At 37.8% G+C, this 18,285-nt stretch overlaps 1 protein-coding gene across 1 annotated transcript in view; it reads right to left on the bottom strand.

Moving 5' to 3' along the window:
- LOC127973021 (NACHT, LRR and PYD domains-containing protein 3) overlaps window positions 1–18,285 on the bottom strand; it is a 60,459-nt gene that overhangs the window by 11,292 nt on the left and 30,882 nt on the right. The window contains exon 8 of the mRNA XM_052577057.1: window positions 235–408. Within this exon, the coding sequence (XP_052433017.1) occupies window positions 235–408 (174 nt within the window). The remainder of the gene's footprint in view (window positions 1–234; window positions 409–18,285) is intronic.

Genomic DNA, 18,285 nt, shown 5'->3' with positions numbered 1-18,285 from the left:
TTACTTTACATCGTGTTTCATGTGTTTTTATTTACAGTACGAAGTAAATGGCTACCATCAACTCAGACTGCATTTAGCAGACGCTTTTATCCAAAGCAACTTACAGTGCATTCAGGCTAACATTTATTTTACCTAACATGTGTTCCCCTAGGAATCAAACCCACAGCCTTTTGCGCTGCAAACACTCTACCACGGAGTCACAGGAACATGTGTGAGGGTCACATATGATCTTACCACAGTTTCTCTAGTTTACAATCAGGATTCTGTAGTACATCAGACAGCAGGGTGACTCCTAAATCTCCTATATTATTATGAGACAGATTCAGTTCTCTCAGGTGTTCAGGGTTTGATCTCAGAGCTGAAGTCAGAAAAGCACAACCTTCATCTGTGAAACCACAATCTCTCAACCTGTAGAGAACAATGCACAAATCACTCTCTTAGTTCAGAACAGTTTAGACGTGAATTAATTCGTTTTTTTTTACAGACACTAGGACACATTTCTCAATACTTAGGTCACTTTTGCAAAACTTTTCACACAGTTCTCCTAACTAACTTTCAGCTTGGCAAAGCAGTTCATTTCACATTCAAAATGCACTACAACTACCAAAACACTTTCTTCAGGTCTCAAATCAACTCATTCTTCCAGAACACTAGCAAAGGTGGCAGCCGACAAACACAGCTTGTCACCCACAAAACAATGACCTAAAAAATACTAAAAACATGTAGCATTATACAATGTTTTCTTGTGTAAAACAAGGACACATCTCTGTTTATAATTCACTGCAATATATGTTACTGGAATGAATCAGAAATTATGCAGAATTTGTCAATATTCTATGTCGTTTATTTATTTTTATTTTTATGCACTGAGTAATTTCAAAATAGAAGAATTTGTATACACACCATCCACTGATAGTGATACAATAGTAATGCTAATCTACTAATTGTCCAATTGTTATTATAGCATTTAATTTTAAGATTTAAAATCTATTTCATTCAAATATTACTGTAGAAATGTAGCAAATTGCTGTCTTATTCAGTTTTGTAGTATGTTATTGTTTTGAACATAAGTTTAACAGTTTTGATAACAGTATGTAGACATGTGCAAATTGGCCTGTTTGTACAAAGAGTTTTGGCAGTTGCTGTGTCTGAGTGAGAATAGAATTGATGAAATTTCAGAGATGTAGTCGTTGAATGCATTTTGTGCCAAAGCAATGATAATCGATCCTCAGTTTAGCCCACATAAACTTCTGTTGTGCTCACTGTGTGAATAGTTTTGCAAAAGTGACCTAAGTATTGAGAAATGTGTCCTAGCGTCTGTAAAAAACTGTAATAAAGAAAACAAGAACAAACACAAATCAAGGTCTGATGGATCATTAGACAAATCTAAAATATCAGAGACTGTAAAACATGATTACAAAACATTGGAAACCCATTTCACTAGTTCACGCTTACATATAATTAGCTGAGGTATGGTATGCGTATTTGGCGTGCTGTCCGGGGAAGGGCTCCGAGCTCGGGAATGGCCCGAACCTAGAGTACCTAGAGTACCTAGAGTACCTAGAGTACCCCCCCCCCCTTCCCCGTCTATTTATAAAGTGAACTTGAAGTCAGGAGATGGGGTGGAGGAGGGATGCTGATAAACCGTCAATGGATAGAGGTAAGTCAGCGATATTTATACTATGGGATTGATTACTTGATTATGGTCCACCTGTGTTGATTAGGCTAAGTATCTGACGCGCTCCTCCCGAATCTTATTAATAAATTACATTTAGAGCAGCCCGATTCTGGATTAATTGAAAATCACAATTTTTTTGTATGAAATCTAGATCATGATTTCCCCATGATTCAGAATGAAAAACTAACATGTAATTTACTAGAGACTCTGAAAGAAAAGTTAATTGCTGCATGTTGTTAGGGAAACAGGTCAATTTAGCTGAAAGGGAATCATTAAAAATTTTAAAGGGAATTTGAACAGAATCACTGTTTCACGGCTGATCACTGAGGCGCCCTGCAATTCACTGAACAAGCCATTTAACATCAAATCTGCACTGGATATTAATATCCAAAGTATAATGAAAACACTATTAATTAGCACAGTAACAAGATCGGCAGTTTAAGACATTAACTTGTAAGCACAAAACACAAGATACTTCTCCTTTCAATATGAACAAGGCTTTATTAGATAAATCGAAGACATATAAACTAATCTAACACATACGCACACGCACTCACACATTCATACAAGTTGCAGGAAGATAGAAAGTTAGGGAAGAATGAGTTTTAGAGAACGAAAATGTGAAATCCCAAGTTTACCGCAATATGTGAAATTGCATTGACATAAACAGCCATCAATCACTTAATTAACCCTCGCATTGAGTTCCTCAGTGAGGTTAAAATTATATTAGATACACCAGTATAGATCAGTCTGGAGGTACTTTGCCTGTGTAAAGGGGTTCCCTTTGTTGTTGTTGAAAGGGGGTTTCCCGATGTCGCTGATTGGCTGGAAGTTCAGTAGTCGCTGAAGTGACGTCTTGGGAAGCCCGTGGTTGGGCGTCGGCTGAAGACGCGGAGTTGTGTGGCTGGTTGAAGTTGAACGGGCACTTGAGGTCAGACTCTGAGACACGGCGTTACAAAACTTAACTCAGAACCCAAAACTCTCAAACGGAAAAGAAAAGAAACTAAAGTAATAGAACAGAAGTAAAGTTTGACGAGACTGACGAGGTGGTGTTTCTTCTCATCGTGCCTCAGTAGTGTAGCCAGAAAAGAGACTCTGGGTGTGCATATGAAAATCTGGGTGTGCCACATTTATTGTCAGATTACTGTGCAAAATTCTGGGATAGTATTTATGTTGCACTGCTTCCGTCCAAACATTCCATCGTGTCAAAATGTAGTTAATTGTCAAATGTAATAATTTTCTTCCAAATACGATAATTTTTAACTTCTGGTACGATACTTGAATATTTCCAATCTGGCAACACTGTCTGTTGATGTTGGGCCCGGGGAGGGAGAAACATCCTCATCAGGTGGAACGTTAGGCCTTGTGTCCAGCTGTCCATCAAGCCAAGGTTTTTTTGCTAAAAAAAAAATTAAGAAAGGAGCTCTGCGACACATTGCTAGCTAGCAATGTGCAATCAAGAATTATCTGTTTATATCATAGACTGCTGGGGTCACAGTCAGCTGCTGTTTGCTGATTGGTTGGCAGTCCAAATGTCGCTAGATATATTTTAACAAAAATAATTTAAAATGTAAATTACATTTTAACATTTTTAGCATTATTGCACCATATATTTGATTCTTATTTCTGTGTCCCTGAGAGTATGAGTTAGAATCGTCAGTGGCATCACAGAACTGCCAGATTCAAACAGCTTTCGCGCGTTGGCTGGCACTTAGCCAGAGACGGACGCGCTCAGCGCTTGTCATATATCACAATTAATATGCAGTGTTTTCAACCACATAATGTTTATTTTAGGTTTCATACATTTAAATATACATAATCACTAGTAAAACAATACATTGGTAGTTTGTAAAATACATACTGATGTCTATGGAAGCAGCAAAAACTATCTAATCAAATGTAATTTGCAGACGTGTTTTATTCATATATCAGACACACATAGCAGAACAATAAAGTTTACTCTATTCTTCGTCCAGTTCAACAGCCACTTACTTTCATGTATTTCGGGAGAAACTGGGGAATTCAAGTGCTGTACGTTAAATCCGGCTGACAGGACTCTGAACTGCAGCGCTAATCTCGTTATAGATCAAGATAATTTATAAAGGTTTTTAAAAAGAAGAATCAGAATATGAGATAGTTGACATGGTAAGCAAGTTTGTGTATATATTTTAATAAAAAATGAAAAATTAAATAAAACGAAAAGACCCCTTAAAAGTTTGTAAACATTCCAACATCTCCGGGTGGGCGGGGCTTAGTTGGAGGCAAAAAGAGGCGCGGACGCAATGTTGACAAGCGTAAACTAGCACGTTTTAGGAGGGATTTATTAAACATGGATGCAGAAGAAGGTTCGGAACTGTCTGAATATGTACAGTCACTGACTCTGCAGGACCGTGAGAGATTTTTTTTTTTTTAAATGAACTCTCGCGGATGGAAGCAGGCTACCTGACCCGTATGCCATACGGCCATATGAATTACTTTTGGGTTGTATGGGGAATTTAGTCAACGCTTATTTTCTAACGTAACCTATCACTGGGCTAACTATGATTAGCAATGTGTATTATTTTAAGAGACCATTCAAAGGATGCTACACAGATCTATCGCTGTATGTTTGTTTAACATTTAAACTAGCTATTGCGCTGAAGGTTGGCGACTTTTCACCTATAAAACAGACACTTGCTGATTTACTAGATAAAACCAACACACCAGTTCAATTGCATAGATTGTTTTACCTGATATGAAGTGTGCACTGCAAACACGAGCATTATTTATGATCATCTCCGTCCAGTCTGTACGCCGTATTGCATTCAACCACAATTGTCTTCTTGATTTCTGTGAAGGAATGTCTGCCGGGATCCGGTAAAACTTTAGTTTTGAAACAAAAGTGCTGTTCCTTCTATTCTGGCAGCCAAAAACCCAACAAGAAGACATTTTAAAGTCAAAACCTCAAACTTTTAGCGCACCTGCTATGAGTTCTGACTTATGTTTTGCCCCCAGTTACAGCGGTGACGTCACAGTGACGTAGGCGATTAAGGGGTCTATACCGATACATCTGTTAGTGGCTGCGGTGGCTGTTAGTCAGCTGCTGTTTGCTGATTGGTTGGCAGTCCAAATGTCGCTAGATATATTTTAACAAAAATAATTTAAAATGTAAATTACATTTTAACATTTTTAGCATTATTGCACCATATATTTGATTCTTATTTCTGTGTCCCTGAGAGTATGAGTTAGAATCGTCAGTGGCATCACAGAACTGCCAGATTCAAACAGCTTTCGCGCGTTGGCTGGCACTTAGCCAGAGACGGACGCGCTCAGCGCTTGTCATATATCACAATTAATATGCAGTGTTTTCAACCACATAGTGTTTATTTTAGGTTTCATACATTTAAATATACATAATCACTAGTAAAACAATACATTGGTAGTTTGTAAAATACATACTGATGTCTATGGAAGCAGCAAAAACTATCTAATCAAATGTAATTTGCAGACGTGTTTTATTCATATATCAGACACACATAGCAGAACAATAAAGTTTACTCTATTCTTCGTCCAGTTCAACAGCCACTTACTTTCATGTATTTCGGGAGAAACTGGGGAATTCAAGTGCTGTACGTTAAATCCGGCTGACAGGACTCTGAACTGCAGCGCTAATCTCGTTATAGATCAAGATAATTTATAAAGGTTTTAGGCGATTAAGGGGTCTATACCGATACATCTGTTAGTGGCTGCGGTGTGTCACGTGACAATCATGACGCGTCGCCATGGAAACAAAGGGTCAATTTAAATATTTGTAATTTATGGGTGAAAGGGTTGATTTAAATATATATATATATATTTTCTAAGTAAACAACAATAGCCCAAGTTTAGTAAATATTTTGTATTGAGACTATAAAAAATAATTCTGTATCTATTTTTAGGTGTGCCAGCTGCCACTGTGGGTGGCACAGGCACACCCTGGCACACCCGTGGCTACGCCACTGTCGTGCCTAAGTAGCAGCAGGCGTGAAGGCCGACGCACACTGGAGCCGCGCTCAAAGAATGCTAAAAGTGATGACTAAAAGCATGGCTAATAGCAAAACTAAAAGCAGGCTAAAAGCAAACTAAAAGCAAACGCAAAAAGCAGGCATGACTAATAGCAGAAGCAGAGCTAAAAGCTAAAAGCAGGATTTGATGGTGTCCTAAGTATTTAAACTGGCCTGTTGGCCACACCTCAAATGTTGTCTTGACCAATCAGATATTTTCTTTTGCTCGGGGTATCATAAATCATATGTTATCTTATCAAGCTCGTGGTCCGAATTTTCCGGCTCTTGCAGGGTCTAATTTTGGACATGATTCCTATATCAAGAATATGATACATTTGACAAATAACTGATGTTCAGGACTGTTTCAAGCTAACAGATTCAAACATGTACATACTAAACATGAATATGTATCCTTAAAGGGTTAGTTCACCCAGATAGCAAATTTATGTAATTAATAACTTACCCTCATTTTGTTTCAAACCCGTAAAACCTCCGTTTATCTTTGGAACACAGTTTAAAATATTTTAGATTTAGTCCGAGAGCTCTCAGTCCCTCCATTGAAGCTGTGTGTACGGTATACTGTCCATGTCCAGAAAGGTAAGAAAAACATCATCAAAGTAATCCATGTGACATCAGAGGGTCGGTTCGAATTTTTTGAAGCATAAAAAATACATTTTGGTCCAAAAATAGCAAAATCTACGATTTTATTAAGCATTGTCTTCTCTTCCGTGTCTGTTGTGAGAGAGAGTTCAAATCAAAGCAGCTGGATATCCGGTTCGCGAACTAATCATTCAGTTCACCAAATCGAACTGAATCGTTTTAAACGGTTCGCATCTCTAATACGCATTAATCCACAAATGACTTAAGCTGTTAACTTTTTTAATGTAGCTGACAGTCCCTCTGAGTTCAAACAAACCAATATCCCGGAGTAATTAATGTACTCAAACAGTACACTGACTGAACTGCTGTGAAGAGAGAACTGAAGATGAACACTGAGCCGAGCCAGATAATGAACAAAACATTGACTTGTTCACGAGTCAAGAACCGTTTCTGTCAGATGCGTCCGATTCGTGAACCGAGGAGCTGATGATACTGCGCATGTGTGATTCAGTGTGAAGCAGACTGACACACAGAGCGTCTGAACTGAACTGATTCTTTTGGTGATTGATTCTGAACTGATTCTGTGTTATGAGCGCGGGTAAACCGAAGGCTTGAATCAAGGGCAAATGTACGTTGAGTGCAAAAGAACCGGGGAACCATTTTATTCAACCGGTTTATTGAATCGAACTGTCCGAAAGAACTAATGGTGATCCGACAACCGATGCAATCAGTTCTTCACTCGTGAACAACTCAGTCTATTGTTCATTATCTGGCTCGGCTCGGTGTTCATCTTCAGTTCTCTCTTCACCGCAGTTCAGTCAGTGTACTGTTTGAGTGCATGCATTACTCCGGGATATTGGTTTGTTTGAACTCAGAGGGAGTGTCAGCCACATTAAAAAAAGTTAACAGTTTAAGTCATTTGTGGATTAATGCGTATTAGAGATGCGAACCGTTTAAAATGAATCATGTTCATGTTTTTTTCTTTTTTTCTTGTCTTCGCCACCTGGCTACTGTTATAAAATGTTGGGAAATTCAAACAAAAAGTAAAAAGAAATCTATAAAATAAAAAATAAAGACTGCAAGTGACGTCACTAGCGGAAGTGCAAGTGTCTGAGAGTGCAAGTCTGCAGCCAGACCCTCTTGGGATTTTCTGCTATTTATAATACTTACTGCAAATAGTGGAAATATCTGCACCTCAGTATTGTAGCATATTATCGTAAGGATCATCAGCTGTAGTGCCCATGAACTTCAGTATAGGGCACTCCACTAAGGACCATTCCACCCATCAACCACCAGATGTCACTATATCATCACTTGGACACTAGCACCTCTATGGAAGCAGTTTAGTCCCAAATATAATTCACGCAAAAAACACGATTCACACGTGCGTAGACAATTTCACATGCATAAAACCTAATTCACGTACACACAAAAAAAATTAACGTGTGTGAAAAAAAATATGAATTCACAAAAAGCAATTCACATGCGCAAAATAAAATTATATATTTATAAAATACGTTTCACAAATGCAAAAAACTATTTGTAGATATACAACTGTGCACAAAAACCTTTGAATGTTTAAAATGTACGAGTGTCTGAATGTACGAATCGTCATTTACTACGAATCCACTCGGATTTGCGTGTGTGTGTTTTTGAGACTTTCCTGGCAGAGCTCTCTTCCCACGTGGGTCTGTCGTACTCTTTAGCCAATCAGATGCGAGCTTACCATTCAACCAATCATATCATAAGCCACTGAGTGCATTCAAGGAGCACGATTCTGCGCACTTTTTGCGCAATGTGGATTAATTAGAACGGAAATTAAGCCTTTACATCAGTAATCCAGCATGGCGAATAAAGAACTGGAACCACGGGTAAGAGTTTAGTTTATTTCATAAAAGTAGTGATTATGATGTTGCTTCTGTCAAGATGATTTATGACTTTGACCTTTGACCTTTTGACAGGTTGAACTTCCGGTGACCTTATGATGGATGGGCGGAAAAAATTAGTTCAAGAAAGTTGACAGAAAGTTTTACCCTATTGACCTAATTAGTTCTAAATCATGGTTTTGACAGCCAGTTTTTACGGTACATGAAAGACTCCCCACACATCGATCATGTGGTTTTGACAGAAGCGGTTTGAACTTTGTGTCAGTTAGGTTGTTTGAACTCTGTGCCAGCTAGCTTGTTTGAAGTTTGTGCCAGTTAGCTTGTTTGAACTTTATCACAGTTATACGGTTATGTGTGTGTGTGTGTGTGTGTGGTTATACGGCTTCTCCCCCCTCCCATTACATTCCTGAGCAGTCTATAAATGGGATCGGTGTGTTCTACGTTTATATATATATAAAATATCCTATAATATACATAATCTAAAAACAATTAAAGGTTGAAAAAACATTTCAGTTATATAATTTATATAATATACATAATTATCATGCTAAAGTTGAAAACATTTTAGTTATTTCATATATGTGACATTCATTTATTTCACATTTATATATAAATTAAATTAAAATTATATATATATATATATATATATATATATATATATATATATATTAGGGGTGTAACGGTTCACAAAATTCACGGTTCGGTTCGATACGATACACTGATGTCACCGTTCGGTTCGGTACGTTTTAGATACAGCAAAATGTAAAAACATCTCAACTTTTCAGAATGCCGCAAGCGCACCGCGGGTCATGTGACAAGAACTAACCAATCAACTTCATCCTTTCCCGTAACAACGTTGAAAACTCAGCCAAGATGAAGGAACAGCTGATCATAGTTGTATATGGATTGCAATTTTGAAATAAATTTAGTAGCAGAGCTACTGCAAGCGATTTTTAGAGCTGCAAATCCATTTATCCTTCGCTGAAATTTCCGCGTCTCATGGAGAGAGCACGTCATTGTTGCTTAGCAAAGACAGACACCTCATGAGCGCTTCTGCCCGAGCGCTTTGGAAAGGAGGAGAAAGACGCGCTTAGCGTTTCCCATGCGTTTTTAGTCACGATATGTGAACGGCCCCTAAGGCGCTCGCTCGCTCAGCACGCGCTGAAGGCTCGTTGCAAAATGTCTAATGCATTTAACAGACCAGAAATATAAGATCCTAAAATAACCAACAGGTCTGGTGTTTGGGTGCACTTTGGATTCCCTGTAAGCTATAATACCGGTGTCTAAATGCTGCAGGGATAGTTTGTTGCATGCATGCTTCTCCTTTTTTTCGTCTTTTCCCAGATACTGACACAATAAGGTGATGTCGGCGTAAATGAGTTGACATGTTTCACGTATTCCCGGTGGTGTTTTTTATTTTTTTGTATTCCCGCTGGTGTACCCTGTCATGTAGCAGATGCAACATACCGTTGTTTATTTATCCACCACTCTTGCCATCACCATTATAGCTTAAAGGGAATCCAAAGTGCACCCAAACACCAGACCTGTTGGTTACTGGAGGATCTTCTTTTTCTGGTCTGTTAAACGCATTGGCTATTTTGCAGCGAGCCTTCAGCGCGTACTGAGTGAGCGAGCGCCTGACTGAGTAGCCTAACATAAACATATAAGTTGGTGTTTTTTTCTTCTTCGGGAGTGTCAGGGGCGTTCGTTGCCTGTTACGTCGTTTGGGTTATTGGGCTACCTTGTTGAACGCATATCATTATATTTCTCTCTTTTTTTTTTTTTCAAATATAATTAATTAGTCCAACGAACCGTTCGGTATGCATAATGCGTACCGCGTACCGAACCGAAAGCGTCGTACCGAACGGTTCAATACGAATACGCGTATCGTTACACCCCTAATATATATATATATATACAGTCTTGTTCAAAATAATAGCAGTACAATGTGACTAACCAGAATAATCAAGGTTTTTCGTATATTTTTTTATTGCTACGTGGCAAACAAGTTACCAGTAGGTTCAGTAGATTCTCAGAAAACAAATGAGACCCAGCATTCATGATATGCACGCTCTTAAGGCTGTGCAATAGGGCAATTAGTTGAAAGGGGTGTGTTCAAAAAAATAGCAGTGTGGCATTCAATCACTGAGGTCATCAATTTTGTGAAGAAACAGGTGTGAATCAGGTGGCCCCTATTTAAGGATGAAGCCAACACTTGTTGAACATGCATTTGAAAGCTGAGGAAAATGGGTCGTTCAAGACATTGTTCAGAAGAACAGCGTACTTTGATTAAAAAGTTGATTAGAGAGGGGAAAACCTATAAAGAGGTGCAAAAAATGCTGTTCAGCTAAAATGATCTCCAATGCAAAAAAGGCTGTTCAGCTAAAATGATCTCCAATGCCTTAAAATGGAGAGCAAAACCAGAGAGACGTGGAAGAAAACGGAAGACAACCATCAAAATGGATAGAAGAATAACCAGAATGGCAAAGGCTCAGCCAATGATCACCTCCAGGATGATCAAAGACAGTCTGGAGTTACCTGTAAGTACTGTGACAGTTTGAAGACGTCTGTGTGAAGCTAATCTATTTTCAAGAATCCCCCGCAAAGTCCCTCTGTTAAAAAAAAAAGGCATGAGCAGAAGAGGTTACAATTTGCCAAAGAACACATCAACTGGCCTAAAGAGAAATGGAGGAACATTTTGTGGACTGATGAGAGTAAAATTAGCCGCATTTCCACTGTCGGGCCAGTGCGAGCCAGGGCTTAAAGCGGGCCGGGCGGGGCTCATAGCCCCGGGCCAGTAGCACCGAGGCCAGAGTAGCGGAGGGTTTCCATAGTGGAGCTTGAAGCACCGCTGCACGTCACTAAAACACGCCCTTTACACGCCTCTCAGAACAACGTCATGCAACCTCATTATTTCACTATCAAAGAGAAGTTATCAGAAAACTAAGAAATAAGTAACTGGAACATGTGCGATCACAAAACGAACATGATAAAAGCGGCAGTTTATTTGCATGCTTTGTTATATATTCAAATTCAAAAGCATCGATGTTTTAACTGTAGAATAAGTGATACATTGATAATATTGATTTAATTTAAAAATACTCAAAATTAATCACACATAAATACACTTATTTCTATTTTATTTATTTATTTTTAACGCTTATGAAAATAGCCTGCTTATTCAGTCAAGTCTGTTTCTGTTTATTTGTAGCCTATACATCACATTAATAATGAATCATAATATCTCTATTTTTATAAAGGCTCCCGAACAAAAACATTATTATATTTTTATGATAGGCTACGTGGAGCTAAACTCTCGAGACGAGGCTTGTGACAGATAGTATAAGTTACTAAATAAATACACGATTGTGATAGAGAATAAGAAGCTGACGTCTGATTTCTTCAAGCGGTCATATTTACCATGTTTAATGTTAATGCCCAGCGTGCATGGTCTTTTTCATCACTTATAAATATTTCTGCCTTACGTGATTATAATCCACATTGGATCAAGTTATTTCAAACACTCGCTGCTGACTGAAAGAGAGTTTTGAGCTCGACTTATTTAAAAAAGTGTTTAATTCTGGTGTTAAAGCTGTTATCTTTCTGAAATGATCCGCAGGGCAGACTCGCTATTTTTACAAAAGCTCCCGAACAAAAATCATTATTATATTTTGATGATATGCAACGTGGAGCTAAACTCACGAAACGAGATGACAGATAAAATGTTACTTAGTAAATACACAATTGTGATAGAGAATAAGAAGCTGACGTCTGAATTCTCCAAGTGGTTGCATTTACCATGTTTACTATGGTAATGTTAATGTTTAGCGTGCATAGTAGATAAGAAGCTGACGTCTGATTTCTTCAAGCGGTCATATTTACCATGTTTAATGTTAATGCCCAGCGTGCATAGTCTTTTACATCGCTTATAAATATTTCTGCCTTGTTTAGTGATTATAATCCACATTGGATCAAGTTATTTCAAACACTTGCTGCTGACTAAGAGTGATTTTTAAACTCAACTGATTTTAAAACGTCTTTAATGCTAAAGTTATATCGCTGTTATCTTTCTCAAATGATCCGCGCTGACGCTCTCTAGACACGGAGAAACTCCGCCTTTGTTCATAACTCCTCCTCTAGCCCCAGCTGGCCCGCTTTGGCCCAAGGATTTCGTCGGGCCGAAAAACCCTGGCCGTTGGCCCCGAGGAAGCCCCGGCGAGGCACGATCAAGCCCCGTAAGTGACAGTGGAAACGCGAGTGGCCCTGGCACGCACTAGCACGCCCGGTCCTAGCTCGATAGTGGAAACACGGCTATTGTTCTTTTTGGGTCCAAGGGCCACAGGCAGTTTGTGAGACGACCCCCAAACTCTGAATTCAAGCCACAGTACACAGTGAAGACAGTGAAGCATGGAGGTGCAAGCATCATGATATGGGCATGTTTCTCCTACTATGGTGTTGGGCCTATTTATCGCATACCAGGGATCATGGATCAGTTTGCATATGTTAAAATACTTGAAGAGGTCATGTTGCCCTATGCTGAAGAGGACATGCCCTTGAAATGGTTGTTTCAACAAGACAATGACCCAAAACACACTAGTAAACGGGCAAAGTCTTGGTTCCAAACCAACAAAATTAATGTTATGGAGTGGCCAGCCCAATCTCCAGACCTTAATCCAATTGAGAACTTGTGGGGTGATATCAAAAATGCTGTTTCTGAAGCAAAACCAAGAAATGTGAATGAATTGTGGAATGTTGTTAAAGAATCATGGAGTAAAATAACAGCTGAGAGGTGCCACAAGTTGGTTGACTCCATGCCACACAGATGTCAAGCAGTTTTAAAAAACTGTGGTCATACAACTAAATATTAGTTTAGTGATTCACAGGATTGCTAAATCCCAGAAAAAAAAATGTTTGTACAAAATAGTTTTGAGTTTGTACAGTCAAAGGTAGACACTGCTATTTTTTTGAACACACCCCTTTCAACTAATTGCCCAATTGCACAGCCTTAAGAGCGTGCATATCATGAATGCTGGGTCTTGTTTGTTTTCTGACAATCTACTGAACCTACTGGTAACTTGTTTGCCACGTAGCAATAAAAAATATACTAAAAACCTTGATTATTCTGGTTAGTCACATTGTACTGCTATTATTTTGAACAAGACTGTATATACATATAAAACATTCTATAATTTATATAATCTAAAAACAATTAAAGGTAGAAAAACACATTTTAGTTATTTCACATTCATATATAAAGCATTATATAATTTATATAATCTAAAACACAGTTTAGTTATTTCACATTTATATATAAAACATTCTATAATTTATATAATGTAAAGCAATTTAACTAAGGTTGAAAAAAACATTCTGTTCTTTTTAAAAAGGTTATAAATTAAACTGTGTAAAAAATATACTGAAACCGACTGTTTCAGATAAAACAAGATCCAGAAAAGAGCAGAAAAAGCAGAAAAGGGATGTTTTCACACACCTTTGACCCAGCGTCTGCGTTTGCACGCCACAGTGCACACTCGTCGGAATTTACTAACCAATCATAATATCTTCAAAGCCATTTTTTAATCAAAACCACCGTATCTCACGCGGGAGTACCATGTTTTTGACAGTTTTCTGACGGGTGCATCTATGAATTACTGTGGGTGAGCGGCTAGCATCTCTTTGTACCCCTCTCTCTCCCTCTCAGTCATTCATTCACATTATACATTCACAAACAATATAAAACAAAACATTTACAATAGTTTTGTTCATCACTAAAAATATACATTTTACCAGGATCGGGGGAAAAAAATATATAATTGAACAGAACAAAGAATATGGTCTAATTTTTTTACAGTCTACGAAGCCTTTAAAACCATATTACATTTCATTCCTGTAATTTTCTTCAAGTTTTTGCTGTCTTATTTTATCTGCTGGTAGAGATATATATATAAAAAAAAAACTATTCATTGATCAAAGCCGGTTATGCTATTTTTACAGTATATGGCGTCTTTAAACCATATTTCATATCATCCCCATAATTTTCTTCATGTTATGCAGATTATGCAGTCATCTGCTGATAGAGATATTTGAACACTATATTCATAAAGTATGTGTTATTTGACTTAATATCAACGCGTCTAATGTCCCAATCACACAATCACGACACTTTTATTTTGAAAATATGACGACATCCTGTGACGCGTGCTTAGCTGTCCCTGCTACAATGCTATGTATAGGATTTCAGAAAAAAACAAAAAACAATTCTGCTCCGTTAAATCGACGTTTTGCCATCGCGTTATCCGTTTGTCATCTATGAACACGACATCGCGGGGGTGTATGCGCTAGAGGTGTGCGATACCGCTAGATTTGGTATCGATCCGATACCAAGTAAATACAGGGCCAGTATCGCCGATACCGATACCAATACCAGGGGCGTAGCAAGCTTTTCAAAAGTGTGGGGGATGGATGTGGTTTGTTTATAAACAATAAAAAAAAAAAAAACCGCTGAATACAGTGACAGAGGGGTACAGAATGCAGGGCTTAAAGTTTGGCTGGAAAAAAAAAATGATCCTACATTAAAAAAAAAAAATTAGAAAAGGGGAGAAAAAAAAAACGCCCACACAGAGCTTTTTCTCTGGTGGTATAAATAATGTAACAATTTACTGTTTTTAAACATTAAAATAATATGAATTTTTCTTTCATAATTCTTCAACAGGTAGGCAAACAATGTCATCATTTCTCACTTTTTTCTCCTCAACAGGTAACGTTACAATCAAACACTCAGTAAGTATCCACAAAAGTATTCAGCTAATCAACAAACAATGCTCAAAATATCAAAATCAGTTGCACTGGCAATGAACCCATAAATACACTGCTTAACAATGCCAGTTTGTCCCCCCTCCTTGGCAATTCCCTGCCTTCTTCATCACAGTTATGTTATACATTGCATGCCACATAACGTTACATAACCGAATTTAGCTAGCTGCTGAACAATATCCCAATAATATAAATTAGCATTAGTCTAAAAGACGAAATATAATACCGAAAACACTCGACATGTCAACAAAAACCATAACAGAACATCTTCCCAAACTCTTCCCGCCTAGGTGCCCGCCTCCTCAGCACGAGCTGACCAATAACACCCCAAGAGAGGCGGGACTTAAGGCAGAACAGCCAATCAGCAGCCGGCCAGGCTCAAATCAGGTGTCATGAGAGGGAGGGGGGAGGAGGCAGCCGCGGCGAGCGCAGACACAGAGCGGCCAGAGAAACGGAGGAGCGACTGTAGTAAGGCGTTTGTGCAAAACTGCGGAAAAACTGCAGAAAACGTGTGGGTGTTGAACACTCTCACCGGGAAAAGTGTGGGTGTTAAAACACCCACATCCCCCACGGGTGCGACGCCCCTGACCAATACCAATACTTTTTAATAATTAAGGTGGATGCGTCTTCAACCTAAATCTAAATGAATTTTCATGACTTTTAATTGTTTTTGTGATTTGCATTTTGGGTTATTAATCAGTACTACAAAAGCTTTTGTTCAGAAACAACTTTTGGTTACTTCTGTTTTATTTAAATAAACAAAGTTACAAAATTATTACTTCACAAATATAAAAAAAAAAAATGTAAAAACAAATTCTCTTTTCAAGTAGCATGTTAATAAAAAAAATGTTTCTCCTCTTTAGTGCACTTCTTTTCAGGATTTTTTTTTCTAAAACAAAGTCACAAAGTTTTACTTCACAATGTAAAACAAATTCTCCTTGTACAAAATTCCTGAAGCCGACATCTTCCACTATGGAAAGAGGCTTCAGGTCCTTCACAATCATTTCTGATAGGCGCCTTGTAATATCCACTGCTCTTGGAGAATCAGCTATTGATAAAATAATAAATAATAAAAATAATTAAGTCTGGTGCACATTTATGTGTAGTTTAAATATAGAAACTAGGATCACTTTCACAGCTAACACAAAAAGGGTAGATCGGCCTGAAAATAGAGCCATACAACGCTCCTCTTTCTCTCCGCCTTTGACTGACTGCTGTTAGAAATGCGCGGCTGAGCGGTGCGCGCGCCTGACTGCTGGTGGTAGCCATAGACAGTAAAAGAAAGTAGCAAGAGGGTCAAAGTAGCGCTAGTGGTGAGTCACGTGACGGTACAAAACAGGAGAGGGGGAGGAGAGCAGTGTCGAGCACGAGCAGCACTCTTGAGAGCTTGCTCTGCTCTGTGGCAGCATTTTGACAAACACGGCCAGGTCGCAAAACGAGAGAAACTGAAACTTAAGTATCGATATTTTCCCGTTGGTATCGATCAATACCGATACCAACGTTGGTATCGATATTATCGATATTAGTATCGATCTGCCCACCTCTAGTATGCGCTCCCGGTTAGGAATGCACGGGTCTACCGGTCTTAGTGAAACGGCTTCCTCCGGTGGAATTCATACGCAAGGCATATTAATGATTATTGTATCAGCCCTAAACCCTTCCAACGCAGTAAACGGAAGTATAACTGATCTTTTTCAAAAAGCTTTTTAATTATTTATTTTAACCGTACACCTACAGTACCACCACACAATAAAATGCTGCATGGACGTACATTTTTTATTAAATTTAGTTTTTTAAGCGATCTATTTTAAACAATAAATAAAATATAAAATTATATATGATGGCATGTTACTAAACCGGAACATACATTTTAAACGTGTTTATCAAACTTATAAAACACATCGCAGTAACAGACATGTTACTAAACCAAAGCAAATCATTTATTATTCATTTTTTAATCATGTATTCAACCAATACTTATACAACATATACAAACACGTTTTAAACATATTATAAACAAAAACTAATAATAAACGCCGCCTTCTCAAAATTACAGACAAGTACAATCATGCTGATCACATATTATGGATATTCAGACTTTTAGCCATTAATACGTTTTAGGATAATGAAAAACACCAACGTCTGGGGGCTGCCAAAATATCTCCAGTCCCCCAAAACCCACTCAGACTCCAGGGGTTAAAGAATATGGAAATAAATAATTATATAATGACATCAGGCTCCTAAAGCAATTCATTAAACAAAAAAAGTATTCAACATTTAAGTTAATCAAACTTATAAAACACATCATACTCTTCTTTTTTTAAAAAGATAACTTATTTTAAATGTGATAGCATAGTATATACAATAAACATTTCTGATGATACATATAAAAAATTATCCCTTACATTTTTAGACCGGTGAGAGATGTCCAAACGTGAATGAAATATCCCCAAAATAAAATTTACAACTTAAAAAATAAAATAAAAATGATTAAATCATAAACAGAATCTCACAGGTCCTAGTCCTAGTATTCTCCTGTATGTGAGACCTGAGGGGCTGCTTCACACACACCCCGCCTAGGCGAGGGTGGAGTTCCAGACCGCATGATCTAAGTCAATGGTGTACATTATTTCAAAGCTAACATTAATGTAATGTTTGAATAATCAGTACCCCCACTACATCTGATGTCCGTTGATTCTTAATTCAACAAAATTATGATATATATTACCTAAAATATTTTATATTTTTATATAATATTATATAATAAAAAATTATTTATATCATATTATATCATATCATATATATGATTATATTATATTAGATGCATCATGCATTAATCACTTTAGATTCTTTAAAGTTCTTATTTTTAGAATCAGAATCAGAATCAGAAAGAGCTTTATTGCCAAGTATGTTTGCGCATACAAGGAATTTGTTTTAGTGACATAAGCTTCCAGTACACAGAGACACCAACACACAGACAAAAAAAAAAAAAAAAGGTAGTCAAATAAATAAGTGTATAAACAATTGTGCTATAAATGATAATGGAATAGGATTGAAAAAGATGCAGGGATGTACTAGGATGGAGGGGTAACAAATAAATATAAGGATGTTGCACTTTTGTTTGCATAAGCATAAGTGGGGAACATTTAACTGTTCATGAGGTAGATTGCATGGGGGAAGAAACTGTTTTTGTGCCTTGCTGTTCTGGTATTTGCGGCTCTGAGACGCCGGCCAGATGGCAAAAGTTCAAAAATGGGGTGACTTGGATGTGAGGGGTCCAGAGTGA

Source organism: Carassius gibelio, chromosome B15, assembly GCF_023724105.1.
Source record: "Carassius gibelio isolate Cgi1373 ecotype wild population from Czech Republic chromosome B15, carGib1.2-hapl.c, whole genome shotgun sequence".
NCBI classification, from domain to species: domain Eukaryota; kingdom Metazoa; phylum Chordata; class Actinopteri; order Cypriniformes; family Cyprinidae; genus Carassius; species Carassius gibelio.
This window is presented reverse-complemented; position numbering and strand designations above follow the sequence as displayed.